The following is a 14,808-nucleotide window of genomic DNA, read 5'->3' as shown; positions in this document are numbered from 1 at the left end:
CTGTTCCTCTCTGTCATCCTGATCATGAAAATTTTAAGGCCAGGCCTGTGTGACTGCTTCTGTAAAAGCAAAGAACATGGCAGTGAGTGCTCCTGGGATGCTCTGGGTGTATGCATTATGCATAGATGTACTGATATTGCCTTGCTTATGTGATCAAATGCATTTTTTTGTTACTACTCCTGCTTCCTTCAGGGCTTGCTGATGTTCCCATTGAAACTCTCGCTGACTTCCACAGGGCAGAATCAAAAATCTCTGAGAAAAAGTGGACACACAAAGGCAGCATTAAATGTATAGGAAAACCAGAAATTTGGCATTTGGAAAGTTTCCATTGTTCAGACAAAATGACTCTTCTTTGTTGTTGTTTTTTAACACACAGGCAGACAGGTGGTGTGCAGTACCTCTGTATTTCACACCTACATGATGTATTTTATTCAGTAATTTCTTTTTCTTGGGTAAGCTTGGAGCAAATGATAAGTTATTCTTTCTACTTGGTAACACTGCAGTGAATTCTTGAATTATTTATTTCATGCATTTTAGCTTGGTGTATTTGGATGCCTGTAAGCTAACTTTGTAACTGACTGGGTGTTTGAAATTTCTAAATAAATAGTAGTGGTTTGAAATACCTTGCCAGAAAAAAAGAGGTCAACCTTCTTCTTCCCCCACTGTCTCCTCTGGGAAAAAAAAAAAAAAAATCCCACATGCCTCGTTATGAGCAGTGGGAAGTTGATTTGTAAAACAGATGCTGCATAGAAGTAATTGAGTGAAGTTGCTAGAAATATGTATATGCTACACAACATCTGCAGATCTCAAGATGTATTCATTATCTTTCCAGAATTTAGATTGTAATTACGGGCCCTTTATTTAAGTTTCCATGGTGATGTAGAAAATGCTTCCCCCTTGTCCTTTGCTAATCAGGCCACTTGTGTGTTTGAATGGTGTTCGTTTTCCTCTCCCCTGGGTTAAGTTACTGTTATTAATACAGAGATATTAAGTTGACAGGGAGCTGTCGCTGCTCAGGCAGCGATTCAGCAGCAGGCGCATCAGGCATTTGCTGCAGATTCCCCAGTGCCCCCGTTTAATTAGCCTGTGTGCTTCCAAATGTTTGTGAGGAATAGCAGCCTCTGTCATAACAAGTGATGCAGTCGTGCCTTGGGGATTGGGGAAGTTGAAATCAAAGTCAAGCAGCCAATAATATATCACACCATGGCAAGCTCCTCTCCTTCATCCCTGCACCCTCCTCCTCCTCTCTTGGCAAAAGGGCTCTGCTGTGTTTTGTAGGGGCTGCAGGTGGGTCAGTGCCCTGACAGGAGCTGTCCAGGAGTCCTGCATCCACGTGGCCTCTGCAAAATTTCTTGTAATAACCAGAATTTCACATTATGTTAAGGTATGTTTATCTAAGTTTGCAGCCTCACGACCATGGACCCAGGATTTTAATGTTACACTTGTTTAAGAAAATGCTGAAAGGTGTGGCTTAATTACTAAAGATGTTATTTACTCAGGATTTTTAGAAAGTTGAGTGAAATGTGGACTTTTGGTTAAACTAGGATAATTTTTTACTTTTATCCTAATCACCCAAAAGATATACACACATTTATAGAACTTCATAGCATTTGCTGAGCAATTAGACATTTAATAGAGCTTACACGAGCTGTGGGTAGAAATGCAGGTATTAGGCTGAAAAGGAATGTTTATTTTTATGTGTTTTGATTATTTGATTGGATCACATTTAGGCCATGGGGTTGTTACAGCTTGAAATAATTTTTACCCAAGAAAATTTCAAAGAAGGTTATTTTTAATAGCTTACATAAAAGTAATCAAATTTTATGACAGCTGTTCACCGACCATTTACAAACTAATGTTTAAATTTTTTTCCCTTTTATCAGAGTAGGAACACAGCTTTTTCCCTCCAGTTGAGAGCAGTTTTCCAGCAGGAAGAGCAGGCTTGCTGTCAAATTGTGGCACACCAGAGCAGAGGGTCAAACCTACCAGTGTGGTGGCATGAAAGGAGTTGGCTCCTGCTGGGCTCAGCTGGACTTGGTGCTCTGTCCTGGGAGAGGAGTGCTGCCTCCCATGCAGCAGCAGGCAGATCCATGGAGCTCTGACAGCACTTGCCAGGAAGTTTATGCTGCAGATTTTTAACAGACCTAGCAGAGTGTGTAAAAGCAGATGCCTGTTTCCTCACCTGAGGTTGATATTTGAGGTGGAGGAAAGTGCTTTCCCTCCCAAAACAGGAGAGCATCCCTCTCCACCTGTTTGCTCAGCTGCTGGGGTTTGCCATGGAGATTATCAAAGTGAGTCTTGGCAACCAAATCATGCCCTTGGTGCTGCAGAACGAGCAGTGGCCTGGCCACGCTCCCAGCTGGGCTGTTCACACACAAACCCCCATGTGTGCAGTGACTGCTGCCACCCCAGCATCCTGCTGTGCTCCCCTGGTGCTGCTGGCAGGGACATCAGAAAAGTGTCTCTGTGCTTCCATCCCGACCAAGCCTGGCCAAGAATACAGAGCATGTCCTGAGCCCTCCTGTCCCCATCTGCAGGGTGCTGAGCACTGATGAGGGTACAGCCATGCCCCATGCACGCGATGGCATCAAAGGGACGTGCTCCACTGTGTTATCTTCACTTTTAAAGGTTGTAATTTATGTTGGTCTCCAGAGCTCATCTCCTGTTGGCAGATGGAGCCAGAAATGCCTGTTAGTCACGTGCCATATTTATGTGTTCATCGTGCTACCATGAGCAGGTTAAATCTGAGCTGCTTTTTTTTGCACAAAATTTCTCTCCCCACCTTAGCAGGGGCTGCAGGGGAATGGAAGCAGGAAAATCTTTTCAAGTCCTTTGTTTACTACTTCGTCTTAGCACATGCAAATGATTTTACAAGACTCTTCTGTGTGTTGTGACTTTGTGATTTGCTCTGTTAAATATCTTCATAAAAAAATAGGTTAACATGCAGAGTTGAGCAGTGTCTACATGTAGCAATATGACATCATCAAGCTTTCCAGAGGTTTGAAGAAGCAGGTGATTCTCATGTTCATGCCCAGTCCTCCCTGAATCCCTGGGGAATTTTCTCCCCAGAGGATGCACCTGAGAGTCAGAAGTGTCCTCTGGCTTCTTGGCCAGGAGCAGCAGGCTGTTTAATGCCTGAGTTGTGTTTTTCTCCCAGTGAACAGATACAGGGAGAGGATGAACAGGCAGCATCTTCAGGCAGTGACCATGACGTGGTTGGCAGTTTGAGACCTCTGTGTCATGGTCACATAGTTTTTGATCAGAAGTATCTGAACAAAAATCAAGTGTGGAGTGTAGAACCAAATTCAGCCACTTGCCCTCCAGCCAGCAGGAGCGCAGGACAGAGGTGTCTGGATGCAGAGGTACTGCTTGCATGGCAAAAGGTTAAAGAAGCTGGAGTCTGAGATCTGTAGTCTCAACATAGACAGGTTCTTTTGCTGTGGAGAACAAGTCCTCGTTCTTCCATTCTCTCTAACTAACTTGATTTCCTGATTTTGCTGCAGCTAAAATACTTAGAGACGTGTGCAGGTCCAAGACTTGCTGAAGTCCATTAAGATCTTCCCATTAATTGCATATTGTTATTGAACTCTCTTTCCTTAACCCACAGGAATTCTCATGGATTTTATTGGAAATTCTTCCAGAGTAAAGACTGCAAGACTTGGTTGTAATTACTTTTTATCTGTGCCACATAAGTCATCTCTCTAGCAAGCCTTTCAGCAGAAGCTGAATGTCTCCTTTTGTAACAACTTCACAAACACAAGGTGAACATTGGATGAATTATGCTGTATCATTTGCCAGCACATACGCCAAATGTCAGGCAATGACAGAAACTAAAAATTTATGGCACAGAAGGGAAGAATTTTATGATCTTCCATGGACTAATGTAATGACTCTTTTATACAAACAGAGATGAAATGCATTTAAAAACATAGCTATTTAGAAAATTGGCCTGATCACATTCTAAAATCCAGAGAAGTTCATTAGAGGGAAAAGCCATAAAAGTGCCTGTTGTTTTTAGTTCAATAGAATGCTTTAATTTTGAAATATAATTGCTTGAATTTAATGCACCCTCCAATTAGCTCATTTGAAGATATGTCTCTCCATCTAGATCTTCTGGTACAACATGGTGCAGAGCTGCTCTTACTTTTATTTTCAGAGGAACCTAGCTGGTGGCATGATCACAAAACATAAAGATTTGTGGATGTAAAGCCATCACTCTGCCCCAAGGGTGTATCACACACTGTTCCAGCTAAGCAGATCCTCTGAGTGGGAAGGATGAAGGACCTTGAGGAGGTGATGAGTTCAGACTGGGATCATGGCATGTTCAGACTCTGCCTGAGACTTCTCTTCTCCTTGTGTACTCTTAACAGACCCTTTACACGTATTGCTGGTAGTTTTAATTTCTTGTACAATCCAAAATCTTTAGGAAACTCAGGCACAGAGCAAAGCTGAGCATCTTGGAGAGCCCTGAATAATTTCTCTCCCACTCAGACTTGGCATAGAGCAGAGTTTTCTCACACTGTGCTCTTACAGGAGAGTTTCCTTGACCCTCTGGTTCTGTTTTCACTGTCATGACAGTCTGCACTTTGGACTCATTTAGCTTTAACTTTTCACCTGTTGAAAAATCTTTGTAGTAATCTGAATAGACCCTGGAGTGCACACAGCATGAAGGAAGTGTTTGGAGGATGCTCTGGGGAGTGGAACAAGCTGGAATGCCAGCTCTGCCCACAGCCTCTGCAAATCACCCTGTTAATAAAGAGCCTATTTTAGTTCTGGAAACATGGAGCCTTCTCAGACTATTACCCAGCATGTGGTAAATTAAACAATCTTGGCCTGATTGCATAATGTCTCTTGAAATTTAAGATCCTTTTTCTCTTTAACCCCTAAAATTTACAGGCCATTTTTGTTTAGATTTATTGTAATTACATAATGATTCTGCTCCTTTGAGGCTCTTCTAGGAAGTTTTTTAGCACCCTCTTGGTGGCTAAACTCCAGATTACCAGGGGCAGGAACACTGCTTGGTCTCCCTGTGGGTGTGTCTCAGTGCAAGGGGCGCAGAGGTACTGCAGAGTGGTTTGGAACTGGGACCCAGGAAGGAGAATTGCTGCTGTGTGAGGGCAAATATTCCTCAGGCCCACTAAGCCATAGCTCTGCTGTCTTAGGGGAAGAGGGGGTTTGAAAAATCACTGCTTGTAGCTAGGAGGATTTCAAGTCCAGTGGTACATAGGTCCATACTGAAATCCTTTCTTCCTCTGGACTATATTTAAAAAGGTTCTTAACTTTCATCATGACTTTTTATGTAGTTTAAAGAAGGGATCTAATTTCTTTCAAAGAAAATACATGCTTTTTTTTTTTTTAATTTTAATTTTTTTTTTTTGCATGGAAGCAAAGTGATTCCTTAGAGTTCACATAGCAAACGCGCCCTTGGTCAGCACAGTTAGCAAGCACACATAAATTCTTCATTTGCGTTTCCTTTCCTGCTGGTTAATGAACTATGTGGTGTTAATTTAGCAAGATCTACCAGTCCCCATCTTTTAACTCTGGCAATGGGCTTCAGGAAGTGATGAGACCTCTCAGGATATTCTTTGGCAAAATACAATGATTCATAGAACTGAGAGATTATGTGTCATTGAAAAAAAAAAAAAAAAAAAAGAAAGATACTGTAAATTAGCCAGAACATTTGCCTGCCAGTGTGAGGAGGGGCTGCACAATATTTTTCCAGCCTGGTTTTCAGTGTTTGATGTGCCAAGCATTCCTTGTATCTTTGGAGAGAGGTTTCTATGTCCCAGTTCCTGTTGGGGTTTTATTGGGAGGTCATGCTCATCTTTTCATCTCACAGTTTTTTCACAGCCAGTTCTCCAACCCTGAACACAGACTTTTCTGATTTATTGGTGATTTCTGCTACCCAGTATCCCTCTTGCCTCCTTCCTGGGTGTGAACATGGGACCTGAAAGGGAAAGTTTGGGAGACAGGATTCTTAAGAAAAATCACGCTATTTCATTGTACAGTACTATCTGTCCTTAATCTTAGAATTGTCTGCTATTGCTCTGCAGGGACTCTTGGCTAATTAAAGTTCAGATAATGCTGTCTCAACCTCTGTCCCTGATGTTTGTGCTGTTTATTCACATCAGGTATTCATAAGACGGTTGACATTTTCTTCCTTAAAGATCTCTCAGGTAAATTACAGGCATTTTACTGCTCTGACCTTTTCCTTTACAGGAGGAGCTTTTGTTTTCAACATTTATTTTGTGAATATAACGTTGGAACGGATGTAATTGGAGAGGTGTAGTTGTTCTAGTCTGTATAGTTGTTCTATTACCTGCAATGATCATTTAATACTGGTATTTATACGTGATTATCTCTTACCAAAACTGCTTTAAATTTAAAGAAAAGCCAGACTGTTTCACTGATTGGTTTGGATGAATCACCTTTTTCTTCACTTCCCCTGAATACTACATTTGCTTTCCTAACACATTCATTTTGTGCCTGAGTCTCAGGGAGATGGCTTGCTCTATTAATGTATTTCTGGAGTTCTCCTGTTACGGGTAGACTTTTATGGCTTTAATGTAGTTTTTGAAAATTCCTCTATTATTGATCTAGATATTATCCCAGCAGGAGTCAAACCCACAAGACAATTGTGTGAGGATAATTTCTTACTACAGAAGCGTTTTATTCTGAAAGCCTGCTGTGTGGTGTGTGCTTTGATGGATGACCCACTGTTTAAATGTGTATTAGACATTGGCTTGCTAATTAAATGCCTTAAGGAGTGCCTGTATCCATTCAGTCTCAGTAAATGCGTGGAATTTCTGTTATTTTATTCCTTGCTTATGCTCCTATGTTGAGTTTTCTGACTTTGTATTTTATTCCTTGCTTATGCTCCTATGTTGAGTTTTCTGACTTTGTAGAGAGGAAGGGGAGAAATGGCAAAAAAAAAAAATTACTTTCTATCATCACTCAAGGCTTTTTTCTCAGGGCAGAGGTGAGACAATGAGGGCTCTCAGTTCAGAGCTAGGTCTGCCAGATGGGAGGATGAGGAGGAGGAGAAGAGATGGGTTCTGCATTTCAGAAGGGAGTGAGAAGGGCATTCACCTGGAGTTTGAGAGATGTGAATTCGGATCCCTCTTTGCTCCTGAAGGACCATCTCCCATGGGGAAGAGGGCCATAATTACAAAGCTGTGAGATGCTCTCAGACTTGGTTGAAGTGCCTGTGCTTGAAGCATTTTACTGGGAGGGAGAGTGGAGATTGTTCATAGTTGAAGAGACGGGATAAAGTTATTCTCCTAAATTCTGAGTTCTTAAATTGAAAGAGCAGCCAAGGACAGGAACAAGGACTTCTGTTCACCTGCAGGAAATGTTTCCTAAGTAGAATCCCCACTCCTCTCATTGGAATTTTGTGTGTGTGGAGCAGATAAGCATCAGAAACAGTATATTTACTGCTAAGGCCAAACATAGAATTTCTTCTACTCAGAAAGATTTGGGCTTTTTGTTCTAAGACAGAGGGATGTATAGAGGATCACAGAAAGGCTCAGGTTGGAAGGGACTTTTGAAATTTATCTAGTGCAATCCCCTTGCCTTGATTAAGTTATTCAGAGCCCCATCCAGCCTGGCCTTGATCTTATCCAAGGCTGGGGTACCCACAGCTCCTCTGATCAACCAGTGCCAGTGGCCTCACCACCTCACAGTAAAGAATTTCTGCCTTATATCCAATTTAAATTCACCTGTTTCAGTTCAAAACATTACCCTTGTCCTGTCACTACAGGCCTTGGCAAAAAGTATCTCTCCATCTTTCTTGTAATCCCTCTTCAAGTACTGAAAAGCAGCAATAAGGTCTTCCTGAGGCCTTCTGCTCTCCAGGATGAACAACCCCAGGTCTCTCAGCCTGTCTTCATGCAAAAGGTGTTTCAGCCCTCAGATAATTTTTATGGCCCTGCTTTGGACCTGCTCAAACATGTCCATGTGTCTCCTGCAGGAGTCAGTTCCCTCAGGTTCCTGAAATGCATCTCATCTGGTGCCAGGGATTTGTGGATGTTCAAGTCCCTCAGAGGGTCTCAAACCTGATCTTCTCCTAAGATGGGTGGGACTTCATTCCTTCAGCCCCTGCCTGGAGATTCATGGACTTGAGAGATGTGAGACAAGCAGCTGACAGGGAAAACTGAGACAGAAAAAGTTGTTGGGCACCTCAGCCTCCTCCATGCCACCAGATTCTCTATCTCATCTATCAGACAGGGAATAAAAACATTGATTCATTTAACAAAAGCAAACTAATGGTTTTCTATTAAACAGCATAATTAATACTATCTTTTAAAATTTGAATTTGTGACCAAATTTGAAAAGAAGATTGTTCTTTAGTAGTGACCTTCATAGGAGCAAAGAAAGATGTGGCCCTTCTTGAGCAGGGGAGTGGGCAAGATGATCTCCAGAGGCCCCTTCCAACCTCACCTCCTTCTGTGAAACCTTTAAACCCCAAATAGCTCTGTTTGCAAAGGAAATTGTTAAGTTTTCATTGCTGTCATCAGCTGTCTGGAAGCACAACTCACTCTTGCACTGTGCTTTTTGCTTATTTCAAAGAGATGGAGGCAGAATTTTCTTCCCATGCTCCTGAAGCAAGGCTCATCATGAGATGCATCAGGAGGAGGAATGTCCCTGCTTTTCTTCTGAAAGTGCTTGCAGAACACATCCAAGGCCAAATCATGGTGTTATTTTCATTTGTGTCCTTGGACATGTAATTATCTGTGCTGCTCCATCCAGAGAGCTCTCACTGGTGATTTCAAGTAGAGAAAAGCGCCCTGTGTTCATAACAAGAGATTTCACTGGTGTAAAAGAGGAATCTGTGGTGTGAAGCAGAGAGGATTATTTTATTCTCATTAATGAAGCTTACTCTAGCCCATGGAGCACATGTGTGTAAGAAAAGATGAATTAAAACTAATAAAAGCTGTTAGGAAATTATGTAGCACATCTCCCCTCAGTTGTCCTTGGGAGAAAAAAATCAGCCCAAGCATGGGAATTAGAGATTCCTAGTTGGTTTTTGGAGCTGCTCACCTAAGCTCTCAGGGATGGCTGAGAGGGTAATACTGGCCATCTGCAATGTCTGTGAAGCTGCCTTCCTCACCAGCACCATGCTGCTCCTCCTCCTCCTCCTGCACAGGAGGAACTGTGATACCTGCTCATCAGGCCTCTGCTGTGCTTTCCTGTAGTTTGATTTGTGTTTTCATAGAAGAGATTGCTTTGTGGCTGCACTTGAATATCCCAGATACTCCACTGACGCTTGCATTTTGTGGATAACTTCTTCTAGTAAAGGCAATGGGTTTCTCTGTTCAGCAAGGGGTGATAAACAGCCATGTCCCTTCCATCAAATGCTGATTTAAACAGGATTGGTTTCTTTATAGGTTCAGTGCTGCAGGAAACAGAAACTGTCTATAGTAAGCACTGGGGATTAGGGAAAAGTTAAAAAAAAATAAAAGAAAGGAGAGAAAGGCACATTATGGAAGGGGGAGGAATTTGTTCTAATCCCTCTGAAATTATTTTCTTGCTGAAAATTGTTAGATCTGGATGGACTAAGCCAACAGAGTTACCAAGACAACCTCTCCTGTCGTGAAGATGACCATGCATCTGTTGATTCAAGAACAACAACCAGGAGTAGGGACACTGGGCAGCACAAAGGGCCCAGGATGGAGCCCAGAACTGGGGATGGTGTCAGCCAGTCACACAGGGAAGGACGCTCGGAAATGGAGACAGCATTTGCCAACCAGGGATTGGAAGTAAATGATGCTGCTGACAGCTCATCGGCTTGGAGCCCTGAGGTATGGTGGATTGCCATTTATTACACACAGTGAAAGCTTTTGAAGGATATTGGGGACCAAAAAAGGTTAGAGGAGAAATGAAGTGAAAAATTGATCAGCACAGCACAAGATAATGGTACTCCTGTGTGCTTGTGTGCATGACCATACAACTCTTCTTTGTGTTTTCCCTTTTTTCTGGTATTTTACTTCTTGCTGCTAACACTAATTCACAGAAAGGCTTTCCTTGCTTGATTTCTGACTGCAGTGTCTGAAATGAAATAAGAACTTTAGCAGCCCAGCAGCATTTACTGCAAGGATCAAGGAGCTCTCTGTGGTGGCCCAGGGTTCGTCACTGGCTGTATATGCAGGGTGGGAGTCCCAGGACAGGGGATGTGGTCACTGGGTCAGATCTGTGTCTTTTTCCAGGTATTTTCTATGACTTAGAGAATGGGAATTATCTGAAAAGCTGGAGGCAGTTGGTGGGGGCGGCCTGTGACCTGCCCAAGTGACCATAATCGTGTCCCCATTGATACCAGGCAAACTTTTAGGGAAGGAGAGAACCTGAGTCTGCTTTCCCTCAGTTCTGCACTTTTATTTTGATTCCTCATGGAAACATTTTGGATTTTAAGGTATTATAAACACCTGATGACTTTGCATCCCCCTTTTCTCTCCTAATCTCTCTGCATGATGTGTTGATTTTCATTATCTTACCGCAGGATTAAATTTCTGGAAAAATATCAGCTTGCATCAGACATATTAAAAGAACAGCACAAAGGTCATATCTTCTGCCTGAGTTAAAAGACAGCTGTGGAAATCCATACCTCCATCAGACTCTGAGCAACAAGGCTTTGAGAGAAGGTCCTTATCCCTGGAGGGCAGATCATTGGTGCAGATGCTCCAGCCCTAAGGGGTGCTTGGAGCAGCATTTTGGCTTTCTGCACAACCAAATCCCACAAAACACTACACCCCACATGGGAGCTGTGTGTGGCAGCAGCCCTGCCCTCTCTTTGCTGTGTTTCTGACACACACTGTTTGTCTGCCCATCTGAGGCTCGTTTCTCCTTTTCCGTGTTTGATGTGCTTTGCCATGGTTCACGTGTGCTGCAGTGTCTCCAGTGTCCTCTTGTGTTTCTTTGGAATGCATGGCTCATTTTACTCCTGGTGTCCACATCTTAAAAATGCCAAGAAGGATTCCAGCATACTGGAGCAGAAATGCCCAAGACACAGTTTATCTCTTAAAAGCAGCTTCTCATTCAAAGGTATTGTGTGGATTAATGAAAGACTTTATTGCAGGAACTAAATGTTCTGACATGCCAGAAATGTCCAAGTGTTATTATGCTCCACTCAAAGGACCTCTCTTTACAGACAGAAATGGTAATTTTATGCCCCTGCAGTGGAACCACAAGTACCATTTCAAGCCTTGTCCATAATTAGCTGCTCTTTCAGGTTTCTCTGGCAGAAATGGACTTATTTTACTTAGTGAAGTGGATGTTGGCTGTCCTGAATGACTGGGTTAGACGTGCAGTATCAATCAGGATTCTTGGCTTAGCCCCTCAACAACTGTGCTGGGAAGAGGGAAAGAAAGAAATTCAGATGAAGTAACTAAACCCCAATCTTTCCTTGGATTTCTGTTCAAGTGTTTGTATAACCAACACATTCACAAATCACTTGCAGCCCAACTGGGCTCTGAAAGCAGGGAAGAACTCTGTCAATAACTTCCACAGAAAGAGAATTTGTAGGTGTGTAGCAAACCTGCATGGGGGTGAGTCCTGGATAGCACAATGCTCTCAGAAAGGGCTAGACTGTGAGGTCTCCAAAGCTGGGTTTCCCATGGAAAGCTTACTACCAAGGAGTTTGGCATTTCTCTTTCCCTCTTTGCCTCCAGTTCATGCAGTCTTCTCTGCAGTGGGTCTGGCCACTGCTCTAGTAGCACAATTTGAGCTTTCCTGAAATCCAGATCTTCTCTAGCTGTTCAGTCAAAATGCAGATATCTGACCTTCAGTCTGCCTTACACACTGCCAGAAGGTGATGATATCAGCCCTGCTGGGGCAGGAAATGTCTCTTGGACTTTCATTCCTGCGGGTTTGTGCTGATACACTGGAGTTCACATTTTCCAGCTTGGACATGTAGATGAAAGCCAAGTTTTGCCTCAAGCATGGTTGTCTCCAGACCTTAACAGCAGTCCTTAAATGTGCCTTGATTCCATCTCCACAATAGCAAATGCACAGATAAAAGTGTGGAGGGAAATATGAGTGAAGCACAATCCCATCACGTATTGAATATTATTTCATCAACCAGACAGAAATAACTTGACTGATACACAGGAGCACTTAATATTTTTGTAACACCATGCTCTCTCCAGGCAACCTGGCCTGCCTTGCATTTTTGTTTTTAGCAGCCTGCTGTTCATACAGAAAGGTGCTTCTGTAGCCAAGCAAGTAATTTTGTGTGTTGTTCTCCTTTTGACATTACTTATGCAAGATATGCAACAGCAAGTCTCTAATCTGCACACTTGGACTTGTGTGTTCATGTACACCAGTCTTAAACACCTCTGAAAATGTGAAAATCTGGAGCTTTGCATGTCATGGCAGATGAATCTGGGCACTTCAAAAGTAGATTGACAGGAAGTAAACAAAAATTTTGATGTTTATCTGAGGCCCTGTTTGAGACACCCAGACACTTCTGAAAGGACTTAACACCAGACGTCCCGTGGCCCATCATCTGTTCTCTGAACAAAGACTCCTGTGCTGGAAAGAAGTGTTACTTGAAATGTGAAAAGAAGATAAATGTTTGAGGAGGAGGGTGACTCAGACGCTGGTGACAGGCCTTAATTCACCTTCTGGCTATTAACTGAAAATCTTTCCCTAGTACAGTGTATACTCGTGTTTAAATACAAATCATTGATCACTATAGCAACCCCTTTATCATATGAAGCACATTCTAGCTCTAAGATAAAAAAGCACTGTTGAACAGAAACCCACACACCCACTCAGCAAAAGGTAAGGTGAGCATCCATGGTTTTATCTTGTTTCATCAAGATGGTTTTTGTTTTAAAAGTAGGTAAAAGATTGTGTGTGAATTGGTCTGCACATGTTGTGATTGTTTATTTTGAATTTTTATTCTGAATGTATTAGTATCCAAACTGAACAGAAGGAACAGATGCTTCTCTTGAGAGATTTTAGAAGGGTATAAAGAATCAATGTGTATTTAATCAGACTGCTTATCCCCATTATCATTGCTTTAGCCGTAGGAAAAGTATTGAATTATGGGTTAGCATCTAGAAATGGAATTTCCATTCCACAAGAAATACTGACATGGTGATTTCCTCTTCATATTAAACATAGTGCCTAATTAAAAAAAAAATAAATTCTAGCAGAACAAAATATCAAAAAAGTTAGCAGGATTGACTGAATTGTTTGATTTTAATAATGTAAAAAAATTCCACCTTGAAAAGGAATTCCAGTGTATGTTCAAAGTAACAGGTTAAGTAGGTCAAATTGTTTTGCTAGTGCCTCAATATTGACACAAATGAAATGTAAAAATCTCTTTGTTTAGCTTTTCTCGATGTAGAATGTTTGCCAAATTAACCATCTCCTGCAAAACACTGAAATATTGATGAAACTTTTTGTTGGAAATGTTTCAATAAGTGCTGTTGCTTACTAGAGCGTATGGGGACTATTACACAAAATCAGGCAATTAACTATCATTGGCCTTTCCAGAAACAGTTTGGATCCATGTTTCACACAGCAACTATTCTTGCAGGCACAAGTGAGGAGAACAATTTCTTTTTAATTGGAATTGGAACCACAGAGGCAGTTGAACTCCAGTGGAGGTTTTACTTCTTCCTTCTCTTTGCAGGAGCACAACGAAGTGAACAGTGTGCCAGTTCATCATTGTGCCCACGAGCCCATCTGCAAATGTGGTGACCTGGATGTCATCTTCACCTACAAATCCTCAAGCCAAAAGCTGACAGCCACTGTCCTGGAGGCCAGGGACATCCCGGACAAGGACCGCAGCGGGGTGAACACCTGGCAGGTGCACGCGGTTCTGATGCCGGGCAAGAAGCAGAGGGGTAAGACGAGTGTGCAGAGAGGACCCATCCCCATCTTCCAGGACAAAATCACCTTCAGCAAGCTGGAGCCACAGGAGCTGAGCAGCCACGCCATTCGTTTCCGCCTCTACGCTGTGCACAAGGTGGCTGGGGAGAAGATGATGGGGGAGCAGCTGTTCTACCTGAGAGGCATCAGCCAGGAAGGGCAAGTGAAGGTGACGCTGCTCTTGGAGCCACGGAGTAACCTGAGTGTAAGTTTGATGAAGGACAGATGGAGTCCACAAAATTGTTTGGTTTTTGGTGAATATGGTGTTCCTGAAGCCTTTCTTTCATTCAGGGCTGTCAGAGTGTGACTGGCGGATCTGACCTGCTGTCATTTAAAAAGTTATCAGGAAGGGGAAGCTCAGGGCATTTCTTCCCTGTGCAAAGCTGTGTTTTATTAACAGCTCAGCTAGTGAGCTTACACAAAATCATGTGGATGTACTACACCTGCGTGACTCGCCACATGCTGTGTCCTTCAGATACAGCATATTGGTCTGGGAACCAGCAAGGCATAATTAGTCTTAATTCCAATAAGGGCAGTGGTTCTTGTGCACCACTGTGTCGGTACTGCCAGTACAGGAGCTACCTCATTTGGCCCCAGATACCAGCTTGTGGATCTCCTCTGTGCAGTTTCCATCTTGCCAGAAATGCTTAGTAATGTTCTTCTACATGACAGATGGAAGTGGAGAGCTGGGTCATGTGAAGAGGAACTGGCTGTGCTGCTTCTTAGTTTTCCACGCACATCACAGTTGCATCCAGCTCTGGCTATGCCAATCAATTGGTGTAGATGAGCTCTGTCATGATTCATTGTCTACAAAAAGCTCAGAGAGAGGTTGTGCACGTGAAATGAATAAAACATCCTACTTAGGTGGAGAATAGTGAAAGAGTTGTGGTAGCAAGAAAAGAAAGTAAAAAAATGCACAGTACATGGCCAAAA

At 42.6% G+C, this 14,808-nt stretch overlaps 1 protein-coding gene across 1 annotated transcript in view; it reads left to right on the top strand.

Moving 5' to 3' along the window:
• The window catches only part of SYT16 (synaptotagmin 16), a 96,421-nt gene that overhangs the window by 69,924 nt on the left and 11,689 nt on the right, over positions 1–14,808 (top strand). Inside the window, exons 3-4 of the mRNA XM_041419496.1 lie at positions 9,544–9,800; positions 13,637–14,080. Of these exons, the coding sequence (XP_041275430.1) occupies positions 9,544–9,800; positions 13,637–14,080 (701 nt within the window). The remainder of the gene's footprint in view (positions 1–9,543; positions 9,801–13,636; positions 14,081–14,808) is intronic.

This window comes from Onychostruthus taczanowskii, unplaced genomic scaffold (assembly GCF_017590055.1).
Source record: "Onychostruthus taczanowskii isolate IOZ18803 unplaced genomic scaffold, ASM1759005v1 scaffold1, whole genome shotgun sequence".
NCBI classification, from domain to species: domain Eukaryota; kingdom Metazoa; phylum Chordata; class Aves; order Passeriformes; family Passeridae; genus Onychostruthus; species Onychostruthus taczanowskii.
The sequence above is the reverse complement of the archived record's forward strand: the minus strand, read 5'-3'. Positions and strand labels throughout refer to the sequence as shown.